The following is a 26,810-nucleotide window of genomic DNA, read 5'->3' on the forward strand; positions in this document are numbered from 1 at the left end:
GTTTTACAAACCAAGTTGATTAGTTGAATTGAACTAAATAAATTTGATTATTTGGTGATTGATTAAGTTAGATTGAACTTAACATGAGATAAAGGCAATCATGAAGAAACATTTCGTACCCGAGCATTACTATAAAGAATTGCATAATCAACTATAAAGATTAGTGCAAGGATCTAAAATGTGGAAGAGTATTACTAAGAGTGCCTTGATTAGAGCTAGTATGGAGGAGAGAGAAGCAACAATGATCCATTTTTTGAATGAGTTATTCAAAAATATCATTGATATTATTGAGTTACATTCGTATATGGAGAAGGAGGATTTATAATACATGGCTATCAAGGTAGATAGGTAATTGAAGTATAAAGGATCTAGAAGCAATTCGATTACCACATCAAATACATGAAGTCGAATTGGAAAGCAAGTGACAAGAGTGAATCCAAACCAATATTGATGCAAGCAAGCAAAATAAAGATAGGGGCAGTAACAAACCACAAAGTAAAACTAAATTTTCCAACACTAAAGCCAATAAATAAAAGTACTTTAAATATGTGGGAAGATGATATTTTGCAATACAATCTCCAAACAATCATATGAGGAAGCTTATTAAGTATATAGATTATGAAAGTGATAGTGAAGAAGAATTGGAAATGCCACCATTAGAGGATTATAATGATATTGAGGTTGAAAATCATGATGATAACTTACTGTCCCAAGTAGCGAGTTATTTGTTGCTCATTATGCCCTAAAAGTGCAAGACAAGAAAGATGATGAAGTGCAAAAGGAGAACAATTTCCACTTGCTTTGCCTTATTCAAGAAAAGGTATGTAGTTTGATCATAGATGAAAAGCGTTGTACAAATATTGCAAATTTTAGAACTACATTTGTTTATTTAAAATATATATATATATATATATATATATATATATATATATATATATATATAATTTAACTAATAATAAATTAAATACATATAATAAAAATCTAAATACCTCAATCAACTTATAGCATTATTATTTTGTGATAAGGTATAAAAGTGTTACAAAGAAAAGCCACAATGTATAAAAATATAAAAATATAAAACTACAATGGAGCCAATAAATAACGTTAGTATATTTGGCAGTAATTCTTTAAATGTATAAAATAAACCACGAGGTATAAAATATTATGTTCATGTGCCAAAATTATTGACATTTCTCTAAATCTTTTAAAACTCACATAGATTTAAGTACATATTTTAAGTTCTAAATGTAACATTATATTAAATTTTAATTAAAGTTAATTGCATATACTAAGGCAACTTTAGGCATCATAAGAAAAAAGTAAAAGAAGAAAAATATATATGGTCCATACTTTTAGCTCATATGGGTAAATATGAGCTAAAAGCATAGTCGACACTTATAGTGTCGACCATAACATCAACATTGTTATTGTCCATCTTGAGCCAATGTATCTTTCTCCTACACTGCGTGGCACAGAAAAGTATAATTTGAGAAATATTATCTCATCTAACCTATATAGAGAATTATTTGTTATTTGACATAATTAAGAAAAAAGCCCAAATGCTCCTTTCTAAACTAAACTATATATAGAGAGTTGTAGTAGCAATTCAATATGTAATTCATATAGGATGTAGATGGTATATGGGCGATAGTAAAAAATCTCACTTGATAAAAAGGGCATTCGGTAATAATAGATATGAGGGTTGGTTTGAAAGAGCTCATTATAACTAATTTGATAAGAAAGAAGCACAAATAAGATCGTACATGTGGAGATAGAAGGCCTATGGGTCGTGAACTTCTTTTCCCGGAGAAGAAGTAATGACGGTATCTAGAGAAAAATTCCAACTACTACCTCTAGTAGGAGTTTGGGCCGTGTTTCACTCCCAATGTGGCTAATTATCCTAACTCTTTGTTCAATAAACAAGATAGAGATCTTATATTTCGTATGCATCTAAGCAAGAAGGTCATATGATAAATAACACTAGGTATACAACAGTAAGGATTGACATGCAATTAAGAGTGCATATCAACTCTTTATATAACTCTTATCCTAGCAATCAAGATTGGGTCTCTAAATATACGGCATAGATTTTGATATGAAATTCCATCAAAGGCACAAAAGAAAACATGATCTAAAGAGCTGCAACCGGTTGCCTACCTATCAAGAGTTTGCTTATCACTAGAAGAGTTAATATGAGCCCTACCTAATCTATAGTAATGACTTAGAATCTAGTTTGCTTATTGAGTGTCAATTTGCTAAGTCTTATTGGATGTAATTAAGTACTAGTTTTATATAAGACCGTGCTTTGAATTTTATGAAATGGTTACAATTATTTTAAATTTTCTATGACAGATTATGGTAAAGCAATTATGCTTTGGTAGATATTATGAAGTAACATGAATAATATGATATGGAATAGAGATTTCAATCCATTGATACTGTTCTTATTGAAAATAGTAAACTTAAATTTTTTAGTATTTACTATTATCACTTCAAGAGTCAACAATGTTATAAAGTATGTGAAGAGTCTAAGATTATGTTAAAGGTCTAAGTATATGAAAGATTATGTATATAGAGTATTGAGTGTAATGAATATGAATAATTAAGTTTGTAAGTAAATAGTCATGTAAGTGCTATTATAAATAACCTATAATATTAGTAAGTTGGTAGAGGTGAGAAGATATCTCAAATAAGAGATAGAATGGTGTCTCATGTGTTTTGGTTGTAGAAATATATATTTGTTATATATCTCTTTCTCTTCAGGAATCTTTTTTCGTATTATATTTATTTTGTTTATCTTTTTCTTCTCTCCAACAAAACGATCCCATAAAGTGGTATTAGAGCTTGAAAACCATGTAGGCTAAAAGAGAAGAAAAGTTGAAGTTGAGAGTGAAACGAGAAAAGAAAGGAAGTGATTGTTCTCCATTATCAAAAGTTATTTGCATTCTCTAGATTTTAAGTGAAGAAACCTATTAAGAAAGTGAAAAAAGATAATAAAATTTTCAAGTTCAAGAAGAAAAAACCTGTTAAGAAAGATTATGAATATGAATAATTAAGTTTATAAAAGGTCTAAATATATGAAAGGTTATAAATATGAATAATTATGTTTATAAGTGAAGCGTAAACTTGTTCATGGGCTTGGGTATCCATCCAGCCTCCCTGAAAATTTTTGAGCTTGGACACCTCTATTTTATATTAAGCCCGCCCAAGCTAGAATTGGTAAAAACCTGCTTATTTTTTGAGCGAACTTGGGAATATCATTCTTTTGGAGCCTGCCCAACAAGCCCGGCCTGATCCAAAATTATAAAGAAAAATATAGTATATTTTTTAAGACGGGCCAAGCTTAATCAAAGGTTTAGGCTCACATAGCCGAAACGGGCTGGATTCAAACCTAGACTTGAAAACTTCAAGCCTAACCAAGCCCAGCCCGAACTCGGTCCGGCCCGAAATTTGTACAGGTCTAGTGAAGATCATATAGATGCTATTATAAATAGCTTATAATGCTAGTAATTTAGTAGATGTGAGAAGATAAAGAAATAAGAGATAGAATGATGTCTTGTATGCTTTGATTGTAGAAATATATATTTGTGATATATCTTTATCTCTTTAAGAATTTTTTTCTTGTGTTGTGTTTATTGTGTTTATTGTGTTTATCTCCTTTCTCTTTTTAATAAAAAAGTAGTACACGATGCTTTTAAATTTGATTCTTAATTATAGCAGGTGCATGAAAAAAAGAAAAAGCAATAGATCCAATGTGAATCTCAACCTGATGGGCATATTGCTAGATGGAAAAAATCTTCTCATGGTTGGCTAGAAGTTTATATAGTTGCATCCCTCTTTTTTAATTTAAATATGACAAGTATAATATATGTTCTTAGAGACCATGGAAGATGATATTTAAGGTCCATTTCTAGAATCATCCCGGGTTTGTTTGAACTATAAATTGCAGAAAGTCTGAGTATAAAAGAAACCCTGACATACATTAAGTTAAAGCAACTGTCAAATATTATTATTTAGTCTAATACTAAAATGGTTACTCATGCCTTTAATAGTAGGAAGGCCGACATTCAAAGGATAGTTTGATTAATGATGATTTGTATGTTTTAATTAAAGATATAATTGAAGGTCTGTGAAGCAAGTTGCTCATTTATCAGCTGGAGCATCTAGCTCTATGTTAGGTCTTGTAAATTAGGATCCTCAACCCCTAGTTTTCTTGTTATAAGCTTTCTTTACTGATATTTATTATTAATAAAGAATCTTTTCTTTTTCTTCAATTTTATTATTTTTTCTGCAATGAAAATCATGATACAAAAAGGACTGATATGAAATAAAAGAATGTAAAGGCAGTTCATTATTCAACTATCGATTTCAAAAGGCGCATAAAAGAGAATAACACCAATATTATCCCCGCCTGCTTCTCAAATCACCTAACACCTACAGCCAACACAAACATCAACCGCGAGTTTTAAAATGGAGCTTAGCAGTAGCTTTAAAACCCTAAACGCAATAAATCCATTACCCTTCAGTTTCCGGTCAAGATCATTTCCTTTTCGTCCCTTTTACTTAACCCAATTCATAAGCAAACACTCCCACTCGTCTCTCTCCTTCTCCAAACGATTCTCTACTCTCTGTTCTGTGTGTAAATTCACCATCTTCTATCTCAACTGCACGCAAACTCACACATACACCTTAACGTTGTGTTTAAATGTATTTATTTTTTATGTTTTCTTTTGTGGGTTGTTTATTAGTTTTTATCTTGTGGGTGTAGCTGATAATGAAAATGGGAATTCTCTGCCACATGGAGTTGGCGAAGCTGTTAGTGGAGTCTCCAGAAATAAGCTTCTTCAAGTTGTATTAGTGTCTCCTCAGGTATCATACTTTGCTTTATGCTTCAAGTGGATTCAAGCCGTTGCTACTTTAATATTGGTTTTTGTCTGAATGGATTAAGTATATTGCTTTGCTTTTGTTGATAAATTTAATTGATTGAAAGTTGGGAGTTTGTTCTGTGAAATATTTTTATTGCTGTTGTTTGTTCACAAATTAGTGTAGGTTTAAATTTGTAGTGGATAGAAGTCTTTTTTACTGTTAGTAGCTGTCATGTAGGAAAAATGAGGCAATTGAAAATTTTATGCTTTTCCTTTTCCCTTTGTCTTTTCTAAGATATATTATTTGGTTGCCCTTTTTATTACATCAATGAGAGTCTCAACTTACCTTCTCCACTGATATGAGCTCTTAATAAGTGTGGAGGCCCTCAAAATCTATTAAGGTAGCCATCCATCTCAACTGTCTGGCATTTTAGAGTAACGAAAAAATATAGGCGATCTTATGAGCAAAGAAGTGGTCCACATGATAAGCATACATATTATTAGAATGCTTTGAGTAGTTTATCAAAGAGAACTGCCATGATGTTAGACCATTATCTGTGTATCACATTGTGATACTTGGTGGCTGTTCTGGGCCAGCAGAAGCAGAACAAGGGTGATAATTCAGCTGCAATACAAGTCTATAAGCATTATCATCATGGGCACAAGAAGGAAACCAAACTGAAGACTTAAAACAATTGGCTGCTAGTTTGTTAGTTTATTTCTTCTTATTTGTGTCTATGTCTGTTACAGTTGATAACTGCTTTGTTATTATAGTGGAGGTTGTAAGCTTTCATGTATTGTGAACATGGAGGTAGTTATCTAGTAGTGTTAGTCGGTATTTGTTTATTAGTAGTTGTTTAATACTGGGTAGTTTCTATTATCAATTGTGTCATGTAAATATATAAAGAAAGAAAAAGGAAATGAATGAAGCAGTATTGATATTTACCAAAAATATGTTCAAGAGACTATAGGGTTCTCTCTAAGGAGCCCTTCTGTGTTTCCAATCATAGGACATAAAGGTAGATCGTGATTTCTTGTTACTTGGTCCCATAACTCGGTCCAAGGCGCAGGGCTGTAACAATGGCCTTCATCCCTGTGCATGGATGGGTTTCTTGTAAAAGCCAAATAGATGATATTGCATAGTTGGAGTACCATAAGTTAGTAGTAGTCTCTTATATGGCCAAATTAACAGCTACATGGATGATGTGCTGAATATAGTTTTTAGATTCTCTCATGGCATTTGTATTTTATCTTAGTAAGAGTAGGGAAAAAACAAAACAACTTAAGTATAATGCTTAATGTTCTATGAATTATATATGCTCAAGTTGATGTTAAATTAAAATTTAGTTCACAAGGTTATGCTAACCATCAAAAAATTCGTTACATTAATTTATTGTTGCTATTAGAAGATTGTTTAATTGAATCAAATTTCAGCATTTACTTCTCTATTTGGTTCTTCAATATTAACCACTCCTATATTTCTTATTGGTTGGTAGATACTGATCTAGAAATAACTTGCAATGATAGTAGAGATTTTTGGATTAAATTTGTCTTAGTTGCTTTCTAGTTAACAGTTTATGCCAAAAGCATAAGGAAATAAGAAGCTATTCTAAGTCTATTCATTCTTGGAATTATATGGAATGAGTTTTGCATCAACATTGAACCTTGGAAACTTCTCTGTTTTATTTCTTTTGCCCTTTATTTTGCTAAACGTTTTACCTTAGGGGAAACACAAATATTTTTCTATATGCTTCTCTACTGTCAATTTATTATTGCACGGTATACTTGTCTGGCATTACTTATACAGGCAAGCTGTCTGCTATGGTTGTAGCTAAATTTATTGAAATTGATGTGAAGAAACTATCCCTAATCAATGAATTATTCAAGATACATTTAGATAAAAATGCCATGCAAAGTAGGAAGAATGTTCAGTAGCTTATATGCTACTTGTGTTTAGGTTGTGTTTCACTTGTGTTCATGGATAAATATTGTTTTCTTTCTGTTATTAGATTTTCCTGCTGGTTTAATATAAATGTATTATTAATTAATTATTTTATTAAGTTTAACCATCTCTTAATGTTGAACTGTAACTGCCACTCAACATTGAACTACCGCCCAAATAGGAATAGAGTGCATTCAGAGCCTTTTATTCTTTTTATATTCTATGCTTGCACTAATATGAAAAACATTTTGCATTGATGGAAAATATGTTCTTAGGATTTTGCACAAACTCAATACATCAAACCTTAGGCTTATTCTAAGAAAGGTTTCTTCTTTCCTTGGCAGATTCCGGGAAACACAGGTTGCATTGCCAGAACGTGTGCAGCATCAGCTGTTGGGCTACACTTAGTTGGGGTAGATATTTCATTTTGGGTGCTTTTCTTTTTCCATTTGTAATTTATTTGGCTATAAGTTTGTACAAACATAAATAAGCCTCTGCTATTTCTGAACCTCGTTATGATTTGGTTTTTTCTGTTTTTTTGTGTATCTTCCTCTTTTAGCCCTTAGGATTCCAAGTTGATAGTACAAAATTAAAGCGCGCTGGATTGGACTACTGGCCGTATCCTTGTATTTCTTCTATATGTGGGATCCTTTTCTGTTAGATTTCTTCAACACTGTTTTCTACTCTGCTATAGTTAGGTATGTGTTTGAGTTCTTAAGAACAGCTTAATATGGCAATTAAATATGCAGAGGCATTATCATTTTCCTATTATGGTCAGTGATAGTATTCATGCTATGCATAATTCTCACAGAACCCAGCATATTAACCTGAACTAATTTTCAATCTCAATTTACCAGCTCTCCTCTTAGCATTATGCTGTTTAATTGTCTAATATTTAGCTCTCATTTGCAATTTCATTGTGTGGTCTGGTTGCATGTCTCAAACATTAACTCTTGTTCTTAGATATGTGGTTGTGAAAGTTCACGAGTCTTGGACAGAGTTTCAAGACTATTTCAGACAACAGGTTTTTTCTGGAGTTGATAATCATTTATCAAGATCTAATTACTGTACTCTGGCTTAATGTGCCTCTTATCATTTGATGCAGGAAGGTGACAAGCGTTTGCTGGCATTTACTAAAAGGGGAACCGCAACTCATTCAGTATGTCCGGCATCCTTTTATGATACTTACTAGCATGTGATACTCTGCTGTTCTTTTTTTTCTTTTTCTTTATGCTATTTCGTTTAAGCTTAATAATAAACTAACATCTGCTGAATTTTTACATCCAATTTACACTTAAAATTAGTTCAATAATACAATATATGTCAAATTCAGTGATTATTGTCTTGCTAAATTATAGTAGCTAGTATTAAAGGATTAGTAGAACTATAGTTTGCATCTATTGGATATTGATAAATCAAGATTCTCTCTTTTAACTCTCTTTCTCACACTGTTCTCTTCCTCTTTTCCCTCTCTTCTCATACTTCCATGGCAACTAGACAGCCATGTTAGGGCTAATAATCTCAGGTTCTTAATAATTTGGTATTAGAGCTGTTAATTAGGAATTATTCTTCTTCTTCACTACTCCATTTTCTTTTTTTTTTTTGAATTAAACTTTCTTAACCGGATTCTCTGTTCATCCAAATGAGACCATCACCTCCATTGCTAAGCTTGCACGTTACAGCAATAGTTTAATGGTGGAGGGTTCGAGAAATTTTGAATAAATTAGGGCTTTTGATAGAAACCTGAATGAACAGGTTAGAGTTCTTGATCTCAAGCTACATGTTTCTATTAGAAGCAAGCTGGAAGAAGCTTTCTGAATCTCGTGCAGAAAATTAATGAATGTTTGGGCAGACCTTGGAATTACTCAAGCACAGATGGGAAGAACTTGTGATTAAGGTATTGCCTCTTTTTAGTGCTGGGTTTGTTGAGGGTAAGGATTTCTTATCAATTACTCAATATAGTACTGATGAGGTCATTTGTGAAAATGGAATGCAAAATTGTATATATTCAGGTAAAAGAATTCCCAATTCACATTTATCCTCTAATGGTGAGATGATTATGGTGCAAAAATACTTAATAGAGAGAAGGATGGTAGATGTGATAAAGGATGAATGTCATGGTAGTTATGATGATGTTTCCAAATAAGGAAGTGAAAATTAAGAAATATCACGTAATGGATTTCTCTGTCAAAAGAATGATTATGCTGTGAAGGTGTTTGTGAAAATGACAGTGGACTGGAGAAACATTCAGAGCTTTGGTTGTGAGAATTCTGAATGTAATGTGTTCAATTCAGATGAGAATCTTCTTGAATGAAGAAAAAGGAACAGGAAATATTCAATGCTAATCTTGTTCTTGAAAATTATGGTATTCATCTTTGAGTGAGCAGCAAGTTCAGGTCTTTGCCCTTAAAGCAATGAAATCTGAAATGTCAATGAGGCGGAGGAAGAAAATGGGATTCTTATTAATGGAGGCGTTTAGAGAGAACAATCAATGAGCTGCAACTATAATGGAGTTAAACCTAGAGTGATTGCAATTATCAGTGATGATAATTCGAGCCGCAACCTTACAAGCTTAGCAGAATTGTTATCAGCTCCCACTGGATTCAATCCGTCATCCTATATTCCTTGCATCTCTATTAGAGAAGCATGTTGCAGGCATTACTATTCAGCCTCACTTCCACTGTTTGAGATACAAGGCCAAAATAAAGGTGGGCCTCTTGAAGTCCTACAGCAGAGTCATTCGAAGAAAGGGACAATCCAATGAACTACTTTTACATGGGCCAATTTCAACACATAAAGCCGCATTTCTGGAAATTTTTTTTCCAGCAAGCATCATTTTTCTGATCTTATTTGAGGATAATTTTCATCTTCTAGGGAGGGCAATGTTAGGAAGAAGGTTGATGTCTGAGCAACTGGTAGGCTGTATCGTAAAGAATATTAGCTCAATAGTATTAGTCAAATTCAGTTGGAGAGGCAGTTATTATTGTCTTATTTAGAGTAGCTAGTATAAAGAATTGGTGGAAGTTTCATTTATATTTATCAAATATCAATAAAATCAAGATTCTCTCTCTTACCATCTTCTTCCTCCCTTCCCTTCCTCTATCTCATACAAAGCTAGGCCTGAGAACCTCAGAGTTGATGACAAATGTGCCTCATAATGCTCGACATGGAGAATGCATAATTCCAATTTGGAATTTGAAATATAAAATGCTAACCCAGTATAAATATAATAGTCAATAACATCCTTAACATATTTTGATTTATACAATTTTCATTGGACTCCCGCCTATCTGTTTCCACTCATTCACAATTTCGTAATACAGAGAAAAATTCACTCAAAACAGCAATAAGTTAAAGCTGGTTTGTCTAAAGAGATAAAGAAATCTTAGAGAGCTGCAAACAACAGTTTCACTTTCTGCATATTCTTAACTGTGAAATGGCAGTCTGTGTCAACTTTAAGTGACTAGCCAAAATTTGTCCCTGTAAACTGATTTAAACTCGATGTAACTTGTATTCAAATTTGCAGGAATTTCTGTATAGAAAAGGTGATTATCTCATATTTGGCTCAGAAACAAGTGGCCTACCACCTGAAGCCTTGCAGGATTGTAAAAATGAACCATTTGGTGGCGGAACCATTCGGATTCCCATGATTGAAACTTATGTTCGATGCCTGAATCTGTCTGTAAGTGTTGGCATTGCTTTGTATGAAGCCTCAAGACAGTTAAATTATGAGCAGCTTAAATTCCCTTCAGAATCTTGGACCGACAATGAGCAATCGTTTATTATTGAGGATATTTTTGCATGATTTGACTGTAAATTATTTTGTGACAAGTACATTTTTGGGTTTGAAAAGAATTGATCATTCATCATATAATAATTTCAATTTTGGTATGATACGATTGGAACTTATCTGAACTGCTTTGACACACTTTATCTGAACTCCCTACAGTCACTACTGCTGATCGAACTGATATTAAGGGAGTGGAGAAACAGGAGAATCAATGATAGGTTTTTACGTTTTTTCATATCCTTTTCTTTTTCAAATCCTAACTTCATTAGGCAAGTATAGACAGTACAGTTAGAGTTGGATTTGGAATTGTGTGAATTTAGTGGCTCAAATCTTCACTTATTAGAGGAGTCATGGGCTTGGTTTTTAGCAGAGGGTCATGCCTGCTATCTAGCTGTTCTTCTTAACTGCAAATAAATCTCCATTTCTGGAATTGACAATTCTTCTCAACTTCCTGCAAACTTGAAATTTATTAGGATTTTACGAGATGGTCGTATCTGCTAGGATTAATGTTAAGTTTCTTATGTCAGTCATTCAATTTACAGATTATTTGGGTAGTGCTTAATGTTGCTCTACTTACTCTTTGGAGAAAGATTATAAGAATAAACAGGCTACTGACTTTTGAAAAAAGAAAAATTCCATATTTTATAATGATAATTGGATTGGCCTATTTCCGCTAATTTTTCCGGCACATAAGAACTCGTTAACATGATGAAAAAGTTGCAGCCCTAGCTTTTTGGTTTTGACAATTCTAATTAAAATATAAGTGAAATTAGTTTTAATTCTCACCAATTGTGGGAAGGTTTAATATTCGCAAGGGATTGTGGGATTCCAAGTTTTAATTCTGGAGGCTGGCTGCTTCTTTCGGATATTCATTCTTTTTTATTTATTTATATATATAGGGATAAGGTACATTTTAGCCTCTAAAGCTTGGTCCGTTGTATGAATATAATTTTTGAAACATTTAACTTGGAAAAGAAAAACTTGGTAATCATTTTTTTTCTGTTATATTAGCCCTCTTTTTTACCTTTTTCTATTCTTTTTTTTCATAGGCAGTGTTCATTGAACTAAAAGCAGATATAAATACATTTGCCATAAAGGCCAGCATCAAAGGTTTAAGACCTTTTTGCATAAGGGCTTGTTTTGCCAACATGTGGGCAGTCCCATTACATTTGCTACTTGTAAAATTAAATTGACAGGAAACAGAAAACGAAAACATCTGCTGTATATTCTCAATAATGGCGCTGATATTTGCTGCTGATTACCATTTCCCGCTGCAGCCTCATAAATATTCTTTGCATCCCCTTCAAAAATAACTTGGGAGCATCCTTGGTTCACTGCAAAATTAACAGCTCCTCATAAGGCCAAAGCTTCCAAGTGATCCGGTCTAGCAACAAACTAAAAAATCCTGCTCTTAGATCCTCTATCTCGCCCCAACCAATTCTTTGCTATCAGTCCAATACTTCCCTTCTTCTTTACCATATCAACTGCTGCATCTGAATTCAAATTGATAAAAGGAAAAAGAGGAAGCTGCCAACTCAGTTCATTGTTGCTAGCCCCTGACCTCCTGTTTTCAGCAGCTCCTCCTGACTTTAGATGTTGACCCTGCGTAATTTGCTCGTGTAGGTGAACAAATTTGACCAGGGTCCCAAAATTCACTCTTAATTGAAATACATTAGAAAGAAACTGCATCTGCCATCATAAGTATAGGATTACAAGCTCCTCAGTTACTTGTGGACAATGAGATACTTAATTGTTGAGTTTTGAGTTTAACACAATAGCTTTCAACAAATAAATAGATAATTAAATAAGATTTGTTGTTTGTGAGAAGCCTTAATGAAGCTTCAAAAATTAACAGATAATTTTAGTACAAAAAACTTCAACCTTTACTCACAACCAGGCAAAGATATCATAAATCACTAGTATCCCTATATTAATTCCAATCACAATTATTAACTCCATTGTAAAAACCTTCAAATTTTTAAATAAAGAAACAATTGTGTTCTCACTCTTACTAACTTTTAAAATAAATATTTTTAATAAAAAATATGTAATTACGATAAAAAAATATTTCACTATTAAAAAATTTTAATTTGTAATAAATCAATCATTTTTATCTTAACGAATTATTATTATTGCGTTACTCATATCTAATAATATAGGTTTAAAACTTAATAACTCTTAACTTCATTATTTAACTGTTAAATTGTGATTTAAAAAACCACTAACATGATAAAATGGATTTAGAAAGAAATGCCTTCAAAAGAAATTATCCATATATTTTTATATTTTTTCTTAAAAAGAATCCATAACATTATGATAGAAACAAAATGGACTAAGGATCAAATCTCTCCTAAATTAGTAATTTAGGGTTAAATAAGTCTAATTTCAATTATTTTTAAAAAATAGATCTATAATTTCTATTTAAATTTTAAAATAATTCTAAATTTTGATTAAAACTATTAAAATTAATGGCAGCGGTGTTGATAATGGTTTGGTAAAATCACCAGTGAAATAGAGATAATAGTTATTAATTTTTATTTTTTTGATAAAATATAAAAAATTAATATATAAAATTTAAAAAATTTAAAGTTTATTTTAAAAATTAAAAATTAATATTTGTTTAAATTTTATTTTATTTAATTAATTTAAATAATAAATATGATTGATACGTTCATAATTCTTTAAGAATCTAAATCCATTTGATCTTTAAATAGAAATTATGAACCTATTTATTAAAATAAATAAAAATAAACTTATTCAACCCTAAACTACGCAAGTTATTTGACCCTTTATCCGAAACAAAATCCTGTTGCAACTATTCGAAGTCCATTAGCCTTTAAAATTAAAATTTGAAAAAAGAAAGCCTCCAAATAAATAAACTTATAATATATAGCAATCATCAACACCTCCAATTGTTTATTATTTTTTTCAGAAACAATAATCAAAATGTGCACCGACACATAACAGTCTAAATATGATGTTATTAGTGCAAAATCTCATGGTGCTGTCTCTTCTCTTAAATATAGTAGTTGTGTAAATTGTCTCCATTAAATAGTATGGAGGGTTGACCATATCACATGACAGCCTTTGAATAATGTTCTAATGAAGACAACACATCCCCATGTTCTTCTTAAACATCAAAGTTCTCTCTCTCTCTCTCTCTCTCTCTCTCTCTCTCTCTCTCTCGTTAAGTTAGGCTATTCACTGGTTCTGATCTTTGCCAAGTGGCTGATTACCATCCTTTAACTTATTACCAAAATTATGATTTTTATTTTGCTGATTTTTCTCCAAAGTACAATTACACTAACATCTCAACTGCTTTTTTTTTTTTCTTTTCTAGGAAATTATGTAAGGGAAAATTGAAGAAGTTTTTTTACTATTTCATTAGAAATCTAAAATTTTATTAAATATTTGAAGATATATTAATTAGGCAAAAAGTATAAGTCACTATAACTTTTAGTTAAAATGTAACTAAATGTTTAGATTTTAAAATAGTCCAATTATATATGTTAATCTTGTCTATTTCGTTATATGATAATTAGAATGATTTTTTAAGCACTAAAAGAAAATTATTTTAATTTATTTTAACTTTTTTATATGTAAAAAAATTTTAATTCTAAATTTTTATGGATAAAATCATAAAATAGTATTGTCTCTTTCATTTTGATAAAAAGATATATACTCTTATTATTACTTAGAAAATAAATTAATGGTAAAAATATAACTATTTTATTTTATAAATTTAAAAATATATATAAATTTAAAATTTATAAGCTTAATTAGACGTTACTTAAAAATTTAAAAATTTATTTATATTTTTGTTTAATAACTAATTATCGTTTCAGTTTAAAAGAGAAAAAAGTTTCACAGATAAAACAAGAGCAAATATTTTAACAGAATTATTACGTTTATATGATAGAAAAAAATAATTCTTATATGCACTTAGAGCTAAAAAGAAAAAAAGAAAAAGCTTAAAAATGCAATTAGATAAAGTTAAGAACAATATTCCAGAAAGAATCAAGAACATCACATGACTGCTAAAACATTCCCCATCAGCTTATCATGAATGGTCAGAAAAATAATTAGGCTAAACCACAAACTACTTGATTATTTTATAGACTTATGCCTATAAAAGAAAACATAAAGGAAATGAAAAGTGCTATTGCTAGTGGATACCTTACTTTTTTAAAATTTTGAATTATTGTTTTTACTTTTATTAGTTTTCTTTTTTTGAAATCTGTTTTTGCGGAAAATATAAGTTATATTACTTTTTTAAAAAAAAATCAGATTTCAATATCAATAAAAACTAAATATAAAATTTATTTTCTCCAATTATAATAAAGATTTATTAAATATATCTATATATTTTTTAAAATACAATAAAAACAAAAATTAGATATTATTTTTTGAGAGAAAAGATTATACATTATTATTATGTCTATAAATCAAAATTATTGACATATATTAAAAATATTTTAAGAATCGATTTTAATATTTTATAGATGTTAGACAGGAAAAATTAATTGTTAACTTTAGTACAAAAATATGTCGCCATTTTATGTGTGGATAATAAGATAAGAAAATGTTTACATCTCAAAAAGAAATAATAAGAAAATATCTAGTTACAAAGAATTCCTTTTTCTTTTTTTTAAAGAAGGGAAAAGTATGAGAAAATATTGTTTATTGTTTTTCTGTCAATGTCAACATTGTGGACCTCTGAAGTTCTCTCTAATGCTTCATTTTAAAAAAGTATCACATTTATACCAACACAAAAATCTATCAAATTTACTAAATTAAATATTACATACAAAGAAAAACAAAAACTTGCATAATGTTTCTTTCTATCAGCAACCTCTCATGAAAATCAAATAAGGCCCTTTTTAGAACCTTTTCGGATACCATTAAAAAAGAAACAAAACTCTTTCAAAATTATAAGTTTTCTTTTTTAATAATTTGGTCACATTAAAAACCAAAAGAAAATGCATAAAATTTTAATAAATTAGTATATAAAATAAAAAAGATGCTAAGAATTTATGATATAAGAAAGATATGATTATGACTGATTGATAATATTCACTATCTGTTCCTGTGATAAAAAGTGGTTTTGTGTCTACGTATATTTCTTCTCTTTTTTGCTTTTTATCACATGACTCCCCTTCAACTTACTTATGGTGGGTCACAATCCTATCTTTTTGTTAAGGGATACCCTTTATAATGTCTTGGAGTGAGTATAAGACCAAATTGACAATACATTTTCAACTCTTATTTACTCGACTTAATTACTTCTTAATGTTTTGAGATTAAAAGACATATTAGTAAAAATTATTATTAGATGCCACATCCGGTGGGCAAAAAATGAGACAAATAATGATAGGATATTTAGCAGTTTCTAATTGATAATTATGTATGCATATAATTATAAGTTAAAATATAGTTTTGTTTAATTTTTATTTATCGGAGGTTTAATGTCATATGTATACGAATCACAATGGCATATTGAGATAAAAAGATTATAAAAGTAAAATACGAAAAAAAATTGAAAAGAAAGATGAATGAAATATCTATAAGAAAAAAGAATGGAGAAATAATTTTCTATCAGATTTTTAATTCAGAATGTCTCATTTCACTATTTTTCGTTTATCTATTGATCATTTTTAATTCAGAATCTCTCATTTCACCATTTTTATCTATGGCTATATAATATAAAATAGTCATATCATATTATTTATGATAGAAACAATAAATTTTTATTTTTACTTTTCAAATTTATGGCATGTAAAAAGTGCTCCAACCCATATATAGAATGGGGCATTCAGAGATTCTGATCAGAGAATTAAGAATCCACTGTAAAAAAATATAATTAATTTTGAGAACTACAGTTTGGTGAAGAGTTTAATCGAGCACATCTAAAGAAACAATGCAAGAAGGGAACAAAGTTCAAATAAAAGGGAGGCAGGATTTAGCAAGATCCAACTACCTCTCTCATTTAACCTGCTCACATAAATTCCTGCTAAGATCAACCTGATTTTCTTCATACATTATTATTTCATGAACTAGCTTTACTCTCTCAATAATGATTCTGAATTTGTCTAATATATGAGAATTGTTTTAATTTGCAAGCAGTTTCTTGGAGCACACATTTAAAAATCCCTCTTTACCCACTTTGAATTGTTTTTATTTTTTTTTAATGAACCCAAGTGTACAAATATCCTCAAATGGCGCGGTTGTGGACCTACTATCATTGAACATTTGATGAAATAAACTCACACATAATTATGAAATTATGAGTATAATAATAGTATGGTAGTGGTGCAAAAGATTTAAATTTTGATGCTCATTTAAAAAAGAGCCAAATGAAAATAGTCCAACAAAATAAAAAAATAAAAAAATGGTAGATATGGACCTCAACTAGTATTTAGTGGTGGGGTTGAAGCTAAGAGGAATTATTTCATTCAATAGATTTCACATATTGTGACCCTATGAGCTGTATAAGAGTTATCAACATGGATATCATTTATGGAGCTTTGAAGAAACCTCTCCAATTTTGAGAAAGGTGCATCTTGTGAAATACAATAGAAGTAGGTCCTCATTAATAACAATTTCTTGGCAAATGTTCTAAGGAAATTAATATTTCTTTATTTTTTTATTCTAAAAAGATAGTTTTTCTTTTCGTTCTAAATTATAATCCGATCTTCTTTCTTAATTGTTAGCTTAGTATCATTCAATAATTAACGTAGATATTTTTCACATGCAATTGATTTTTTATTTTATGTTATAAAATTGTAACTTTTGTAAAAGTTTAATAAAACTATCTTAGAAAAATAATAATAATAAAAATTAGTATTAATTAAAGAATCTATATTTCTTAATTTATATACAAATTAAAAAATAAATTATCTTTTTAAGGTGGAAAGAGTAATATATCTTTTTCAGTTTGAAGTTTAAGTTTATAAAACCAATTTTTAAGGAGTGTATTTTATCATTAATAGTCAATAAAGACAACATTACTCACAATTTTAATTTCTTTATTTTATTCTAAATCTATATTATATTTATAAGATGCACTATTTCAAAAAATTAGGAGAAAACAATTTAAATTCCCAACTGATTTCTTGGAAAAAATTATTATTGCCGACAGTATTTAAAAAAGCATGCTTCAAAGCAATTGCTTTAAGTAAAGATAAAATGGGTTAAAATCATTCATCACAAAGGCCAATTAAATCTCTAGGAAAGTTGTTATCTCTTTTTTAACAATACTGTAGCTACTGACAAAATGATTAGGGTGATAAGTTTTCTTCTCTATATCTTCATGGAGCATAATTGAACATGGCATAATCATTATTAGGGCATGCTTAGGGTTATCTCTGAGTCTTTGGAAAGCTAATTAACACTGATTATGCTGTGAAAATGGTTCTTTAGTCCAATAATATTTTTGTTTTATTTGGCAATTTTTATTTATTTTTGGCTTTAGCATAAGGTGAAACTTTAAAACAACTTTGAAAAAGTGGAAATTTTTTCAATCATTAAGACTGATATTTTAATTTTGAAATCATAAAAACTTGCACCAATAAGCTATTGGTGGCTAGATGGTGTCAATTTTCAATGAAACCCTTTGCTGTCAATTCATGTGTCCTATTTTTGCATAGCAAACCCACAAGAAGAGAAGGCCAATTTCTCTTTTTCTGTGTGTGATGAGCAGGGAAAAGGTTGTAGAAGGTCCCCCCAACATTGTTTTCCCTGACAGATTTAAATCCTAAAGTGTAGAGTGAATTGTATCATTTTTAGATCAATAAGCTAAAAGGGTCTTTGGCACAAAATCTTTAGGGACTTAATTATAGTCTGACATTGATTCTTTTCACTTTTTTTTTTATTTTATCTTAAATTTGAATCCAAAATAAATACAGTAAATTATATTGAAACTAAATATAGTAAAAGAATAAGAAGAATAAAAATTTAAATTTTTAGAATTAGGATGTTGCTTTGCAATGCTAAATTATGTTTGCCGGGTAAATTGTTCCTCTTATTTTCATTTGGTATCAAATCTTAATTTTTTTTTTTGATATTTCTCTTATTAATTTTATTACTTTCGCCAATACCAACGAGAATTCCAACAGTTAATTGATGATGTGACTGAATTCCAACAGTTAATTGATGATGTGACTGCTAGATTTATAAAAACACTCACTTGATACATTTTTTGTTAACTCCTTTATTTATTCCCAGTTAGCAAATAAATAACCTAAAACATCTAATACTTACCTTTACCTAAAACATTTAAAACTTATCTTTACCTTTAGCTAAACAATTTGTCTCGATTGAGTCTTTTACCCTTAGCTGAAAGAGTAACAACTTTTATTTACCTTAGACGAAATCCTCTTCCTAGTTTCTTTACACAATTGTAACTGCAAATTTTGAAATTGGGTAGCAATGTCACTTGATTGGCGAGTAAGGGAGAAATGCGAAGACCACAAGAATACTGTAAGTAAATGTACCTCAAGTTCTTCTGTGGTAATTCAAAGAATTGAAGTTCTTTTCTCGTGTTAAATTTGTATCTTTGTAAGCGTATTGCACGTTGTATTACTTTGGAAGTTATTTGACCATGAAAATACTAAATAAGCATATATTGTGTTAGGATTTTCTCATTACTTGCTACTATAAAGGAGTCTCTTTTATCGATTGAATGTTGATGATGTTTATTAATACTATTTTTGTTAAAGTAATTAATGCATGTTTAATTAATTTAGGTAATTATATTTTGTAGTGCCTAATTCTGAGTATTTTAGTTTGTATTGGCATGATTATGGAGTTGATGGTAGAGGTCAGCCTAAGCTATGGGATGTGGGAGCTGATGATTTTTGCAGTTTAGATAAGATCTCTAAGTTAGAAATTGACTCAATGTCTAGAGAGCTAGGAATGAAACTTGAAAATATGGAAGCATCCTAAGAAGAGTATGAATGATGGATTGAGAAGCCTTAAAACTCATAGTGGTGCTTTAAAAATGGCTATGTCTGTGGAGGATTGTAAAATGATGCATATTTTTAGTAGGGATAAATTTGAAGGAATAGAAGACGTTGGGAAACTACATGCTAGTGAAAAGGCTGTGAAAAATATGTCTAAGATGGAAGGAAAGGAATCACAGAATGAACAAAATATTGATGATGACTACTATAAAAGTAGTGAGAATAGTGATGCAAATTCAGATGACCGTGAGTTTTTGGACTCTGATTATGACCTCAAGGATGAAGATGTTGATGAAATGCCATGTTTGAAAAGTTAATTGATAAGGAGCTTGAGAGGGACAGACCATCTGGATCTGGTAGTGCTAGGCAACCTGTTGAGGAGTTGTGTGCAGATTCAGATGTGATAGTATATGCTCCATCAGATGAGCTGTTGTCATGCTCTTCAATTGAAGATAGTGATAAGATTCAAGGAAGCACAGGTGGCCTGTGTTTAATGAGGAGACTGACATGGCGAATTCTAGCTTCAAGATTGGAATGTTATTCAGTTCCTTCAAACAATTCAAGGATGCAGTTAAAAGCTCATCAATCAAAACTAGAAACTATGTAATATTTGGACCAAATATAAGGCAGAATGAAAGGCTAAGTTCAAGAAAAGATGTCAATTCTTCATTTGGGCTACCTGATGAACACATACAAACAAATAGTGCAAATCAAGTCAGCTTGTTTAACTCACAACTGTTCAAAAGAGGCATACAATAGGCATGTTAATGCTAAATGGATAGCTGACCATTTTGTTGAAAGATTCAGAGATGATCCCATTTGGGCAATTCAAGGGATCATACAAGCTGTCACTCAATTTGTCTATTTCCTACCTTGATATAACAAGTTACTATGCTTATTTATCATAATACTAAAACAAAAACCACAAGAATCTATGAAGAAAACCACATTTCATTCAATCATCATCAAAATACAGAAGTAACAATAGTCATAAAAATTATTGTTTTTAAAATATACACCCCACCACCACCTAACTACCTCTGTTTTCAAAATACACCCGACCATCTATCCAAATTACATCTTCAAATTAAGCTAACAAAAGTACATCTTATAAATCAGAATCCCAACCATAACATAAAAAATAAGCTTATACAGGTCTCTATTGCGCTTCATGCTTCCTTTTTCTTCTTTTATTTTCTTCAGCTTTGAATTTAGCAAACTAACTCCATTCTTGTGCTCATTTAGCACCTCACTTGTAATGTCAGATTCAAACCTCTCCAAATTAGCATTGAAATGTCTTAACTCTCGCAACATCACCAATGTCCTCTCATTAACCCATACGTAGTGCCACTTACAAAAATCACAGCTTGATCTCTGTACAAGAACAATCCTTCATTACAACCAAAACCATAGCAATGTAAACTAGAAAAGCACTCTTATACTTACTACAAATGAGTATCCTCAAAACTTGCGACCGGAGTTCCTCTCAGTTCGAGAGACGAACAATTTTGCAAGCCTTCCACATGCACAGTTAGAATCTTCAACTCCAAAAGTATATTCCTCCAGGTTAAGCACACTTTCAGCTGTTTTTTGTTCCATTTTTTCGACAAGGTAAAGTACAAGGAAGCTTAAGAATCGATTATGAGAGTAAGGGAACTAGAGAGTGAATCGAGCCCAATTATGAAAACTAGGATTCAAAATTGAAATTTTTTTTGATTTAGGGTTATTTATTTGGAGGTGGAATACAAGTGATTTGCTGATTAGGATTAAATAAATGAATCAGTAAAATATGTGTTAAGTTGGGGGTGGTTTTCTATAAATCCGGCAACCACATCATCAATTAATTGCCGGAATCCTCATTGATACTGGCAGAAGTAACAGAAATAATAGGAGGAGTACTAAAAAGAAACAAATTAAAAGTTTGGTATCAAATGAAAACAAGGATAAAAACTTAGTATCAGCGGGATATTTTTACCCAATATTTGCTAATTCCAGCAAATTTAATTCATTTATATTGCTCATGAATTGTCTATTACTAAATGATATCATTATTAAAATTAACAACATATTATTTGATTAATTAATTATAAAATAAATTTGTTAATGATAAACTTAGATATTCATTTGACATTTCTATTTATAAAACTCTAGATATCTTTTTCCTCTTTCTTTTTCCTTTGTCTTGAATTTTATTAAAGAAACTTACATTTTACCGATCGTAGATTATTATTTTCATCGGTGGTGATCATTCTTTTTATTAATTATATATTTCAATTTATTTTTTATTAAAATTTTGGATTTTTTATATGGATAGAGTCCTTCGTACCTTTTTTTGAGATTTTTATATTATGTTTTATAGAATTTCAATATTTCTATACATAAATATGTATAGAATTTAGTGGATTTGAAATGTTAATATTAAAAAAATTATTAATGTTTACACAATTGAACTTATCTAAAAACTAAAAATCTATTTATAGTTAAAAATAACTATGAAATGAAATGCAATAGTTATAGAATTACAAATTATAAGAGTTCTGTGAATGCAATTAAAAATATAAACATGAGTTTTTTACTATTAAAAATCTCATTTTTTTACTTTTTCATTGCATTTATTTTTATTTTAATTATTAATACTTTTATCTTTTAATAAATCGAGTATTCATGATTTTTTTATGAAAAAGAAATCTATAAATCTTAATAATCAAAGTTATAAAAAGAAATCTTAAACCTAAAGAAGAAGCATAGAATCGAATTTAACAAGAAAAACTGCCTAATGCCAATGGCCAGTTATCCCAAGATCATGTCAAAATTTGACTTGGATGTGAATATGAAATTTGCACCTAATTAACCCAAAACTAATCATGTTGTTCTTTTTAAAATATCATATCATATATAACATGGCTCAACTGTCATACATTATATTAAGTATTTAAATCTATCTTAACGATTCAGTAAAAATAAACTATTCATATTATGACTGCAATCTTTAGAAAAAGTTATCTTGCTATATAAAAACAAATGATTCATATCCACTTAAGTAAAGAATCAAATGAACCTACCCACTTCAGTAAAATACTAATCAAAGCAAATCATAGGAGAACATATTCACATGTCCACCTAATTGTTAATAATTACTATACTTAATCAAACAAACAAATAATGCACCTAGCAAAGCATAATACAAGATTAGACACATATCTCAATTTGAATAACAATTTAAATTTTTTTTATCTAAATTAAATATATATCCGTATCTATATACAAATTCGAAATATATAATCAATTCATATAATTATTAAACTTAAATAATTAAATATATAAATTTTTAATATAAAACATATATATATATATATATATATATATATATATATATATTGTATAAAAATTTAATCTCTTGTCTGTATCTCTGGAAAGAAAGAAAAAAAAAAAAGAAGCAAAAGGGTAGATGGGTCCAAACTTATGTATGTTAACAAGCCCCAGCTGAGTTATATAACAGCCCTTTTAGTTCAGTGCAATAGACTCATCGTCCTCTCAAACACATTAGAGAGAGAAACAAAGTGTGTATGCACATATACATTATCATACAAACTATACATTTATAGCACAAGAAAGAGCAAAAGAGAGAAAGCTATGGCTGTGTTGTTTTTATCAGTCACTGCTCTCCTTCTGTACATTGTCTCCACAGTCATCTCTTGCCCTCAAGGAGATCTTAATGCATTATTAACATTCAAGTCGTCTCTAAAAGAGCCATACTTGGGCATCTTCAATACATGGACAGGCCCCAACTGCTGCTCCAACTGGTACGGCATCAGCTGCGACCCCACAACCGGCCGAGTCGCTGACATCAACCTTCGTGGCGAATCTGAAGACCCCATCTTCGAAAAAGCCGGCCGGTCAGGGTACATGTCTGGTTTCATCAACCCATCAATCTGTAAGCTCGATAGCCTCACTACTTTGACCATTGCTGATTGGAAAGATATATCGGGTGAGATACCGGAATGTGTAGTTTCTCTGAGGTCACTTCGGATTCTTGATCTTGTTGGGAATAAAATCTCCGGCAAGATTCCTACGGATATCGGGAATCTTCAGAGACTCACTGTGTTGAACCTAGCTGATAATGAGATCTGGGGAGAGATCCCAGCTTCTATAACTAAGTTGGCTAATCTCAAGCATTTGGATTTAAGGAACAATCAAGTTTCGGGTGAGTTACCGTCCGATTTTGGTAGCTTGAAAATGCTGAGTAGGGCTATGTTGAGTAGAAACCAGATTAGTGGGTCAATACCAAGTTCTATTGCTAACATGTATCGCCTGGCTGATTTGGATTTGGCCATGAACCGGATTTCGGGTTGGTTACCTTCATGGTTAGGTAACATGCCGGTTTTATCTACTCTTAACTTGGATAGTAACATGATCTCGGGCGAATTACCGTCATCTTTGTTGAGTTGTGACGGTTTGGGTATCTTGAATCTGAGCCGAAACTCCATTGAAGGTAATATACCGAATGTTTTCGGGCCGAAATCTTACTTTATGGCTCTTGATTTATCGTTTAACAAATTGAAGGGTCCGATACCCAGTTCTTTATCGTCGGCTAAGTATATCGGGCATCTGGATTTGAGTAATAACCATCTGTGCGGACCCATTCCGATTGGAGCACCGTTTGATCGCCTTGAAGGATCATCCTTCAGTAACAATGATTGTCTCTGTGGAAACCCATTAAGGACTTGTTAATAACTGCTGTATCGGCCGATAAGGGTTATATTTTTCCCGAAATACCGGGTTGTTGTTTCTAAAGTGTTATTAATTAATCAATGTAAAAGTGAATGAATTGTGGGATTTGTAGATTTTGAGATTGAAATTGTGTACGCAATGTGATGCGTATGTAATATATTAAGAAAAAAAAAGCTTATGTGTTAATTAATTAATTAATTATGTAATTAAAATGTTGAAAGGGACAAAGATAAGGCAGTTGCGTGCACGTGGAAAACTCAGCAAAAACTAAGCTCTGAAGAGAAACAGAGATCCTGAGGATTGTGAGTGATAAGATAAACATAGCACATGCTTTTGCATAAGCAAGCAGTGTTCGAGTAATCTCAAGAGATGTCATTATTTATTAATAAACCTCAATTAAAAAGGGGATGTTTTTTTTATATTAGATATGTTCTACTGACTACTCAGAATTTTGCTTATAAGAATATAATATTATTAAAGATGTATTTTTATTTATTTTATTTATTTTTTTCTTTAATCTTTTGGTGCGGTACCTCGCACTTGCTTTTGCATATGGGTGGAACATGCATATTTTCGCAATACCTGCTTAGCGTCGAGGCAGGGTAAGAAATAATAAGATTCAGAATGTTTTGGGGTAATTAGGTTGGCACTTGATTGGATCTGAAAATTTGAAGTTTGAAGTTCTACTCACAACTTGATTGAGTGTCATTTTTTGAGATCAAACTCGAGGCATTCAGTTTTAATTCGGTTCGATTTGTCTATAATTATTTAAACTCGAACTCTACTTGTTTTGAATCGATTTATTGTATAAAAAATACAATAATAAAATAATAGAGAAATTCGATTAAACTTGCAAGTGTATTGAGTCATATATTATAGAGCTCAAATTCAGACTTATTAAGCTATTCGAGTGATGTTAATACAATATTTTTTATATTGATCCTACATAATTTATAAGTTGGCTTAACTGAATTATACCTCTTAAAGATATTTAATTATAAAAAATTCTTGTATTTTATAGTTGTTATCAAATATAGTATGTGATCTTTAAATTTTTAAAAATTATATTTTAGCAATATATATATATATATATATATATATATATATATATATATATATATATATATATATATATATATATATATATATGAAATTTTGTTATATAATCTAGCATGTAGTTTTTAGATATAAAATTTTATCGACATGTGTGCTTATATTTAACATATATAATTTTTAGTTTGATATGCATATTTATTTTTGATAGATAAGATTTAAGTTTACGTGTAATTTTATGGGTTTTTTCTATTAATTTATTGATTAATAAGTTATATTTCTAATTAAACACTAATTCTAATTCTAATTCTAATTTTAAAAAATAGCATATGGATTATATTTTAATATTATATTAACTAATAAATAAATTTCTTAATAAGAAATATCATATTAATAATATTTTAATATTATATTAATTAATAAATTAATCTCTTAATTAGATAATAATTCTAATTCTAAAAATAATATTTTAAACTATGTTTTCAATATTATATTCACAAATAAGTTAATTTTTAATTATATAATAATTTCTGATTTAAAAAAATATTAATATCGATTATTTTGATAGTATTAATTTATATAATACTAAAATAAATTAATAAGTAATTTTAAAATAATTTTTATATTATTATACAAATAAAATTTAAGATACTGAAAAATTAAGAACATTTAAAAAATATTTAATTTACTGTTATTTTTTAAAATGCTACAAATAAATACTAAATATTAAAAACTCTATTAAATATTTTTTACAAATTTAACTTTAAAATTAAAATAATTATAATGATCGTACAACGTACAATTAAACAATTAGTTAATTTTAATTTTAGTCTTTAATAATATTATCCATCAAATTTATTGTGTGGCGTAAACTTTTAATTAACATTAGAATTGTTGACTCATTCAATTATTAAAATATTATTATTTAAGCCCATAAAATTAATTATTTTTTAAATGACAACATTTTAATAATAGGAGTACTAGCACAATCCTTTTTTTTCTTTTTTATTATCGCTAGAATTTACACTATATCGATAAATTTAATTGATAATTATACTAAATATTAAAATTAAAATCAATATTAAGAATATAATATTAAAATTTAAAAATTTAAAAACTATCTACTAACGTATATAAAAAGTGCAAAGTAGAAAAAAATATATTTAATTTTCTTAAGTTCATATTTATATCAATTCAAAATGATTTTTCAAATAATTTATCTTACAAGTTGTTTAAACAAGAAAAATCTAGTAATACCTGCCCATCCTTTTCTGCCTCCTGATTTGTTTTTCCACAGCACAAAACTGATTAATAGCTAAAGATAAGGGCATTTTAGGAGTAATGATGCCTGATGAATATAATTTGACAGCTAGAGACATATCTGGATTGTCTCACTCTGGCATATCCTATCAGTAATCATCAAATTATTTGACAATTTATCATATTTATTAATTAGAATGACGAGATGA

The 26,810-nt window shown here is 29.7% G+C and overlaps 2 protein-coding genes and 1 long non-coding RNA gene across 3 annotated transcripts; all 3 read left to right on the forward strand.

Moving 5' to 3' along the window:
- Positions 1–4,234: 4,234 nt before the first annotated feature.
- On the forward strand, positions 4,235–10,698 carry LOC8260766 (putative tRNA (cytidine(34)-2'-O)-methyltransferase). Its single transcript, XM_015715530.3, has 7 exons — positions 4,235–4,639; positions 4,769–4,869; positions 7,152–7,220; positions 7,367–7,425; positions 7,771–7,831; positions 7,913–7,966; positions 10,334–10,698. Exons 1-7 carry the CDS (start codon positions 4,471–4,473, stop codon positions 10,610–10,612), a joined length of 792 nt encoding a protein of 263 aa, XP_015571016.1. The 5' UTR covers positions 4,235–4,470; the 3' UTR covers positions 10,613–10,698.
- LOC125370466 lies at positions 7,973–9,876 on the forward strand. Its single transcript, XR_007216480.1, has 2 exons — positions 7,973–8,704; positions 8,820–9,876. It is a non-coding gene; the product is annotated as an uncharacterized LOC125370466 (long non-coding RNA).
- Positions 10,699–22,976: 12,278 nt separating the features above from the next.
- On the forward strand, positions 22,977–24,482 carry LOC8260772 (DNA damage-repair/toleration protein DRT100). The gene has a single exon (XM_002513135.4). It carries the CDS (start codon positions 23,020–23,022, stop codon positions 24,286–24,288), a length of 1,269 nt encoding a protein of 422 aa, XP_002513181.1. The 5' UTR covers positions 22,977–23,019; the 3' UTR covers positions 24,289–24,482.
- The last annotated feature ends 2,328 nt before the right edge of the window (positions 24,483–26,810 follow it).

This window comes from Ricinus communis, chromosome 6 (assembly GCF_019578655.1).
Source record: "Ricinus communis isolate WT05 ecotype wild-type chromosome 6, ASM1957865v1, whole genome shotgun sequence".
In the NCBI taxonomy this organism is placed as follows: Eukaryota; Viridiplantae; Streptophyta; class Magnoliopsida; order Malpighiales; family Euphorbiaceae; genus Ricinus; species Ricinus communis.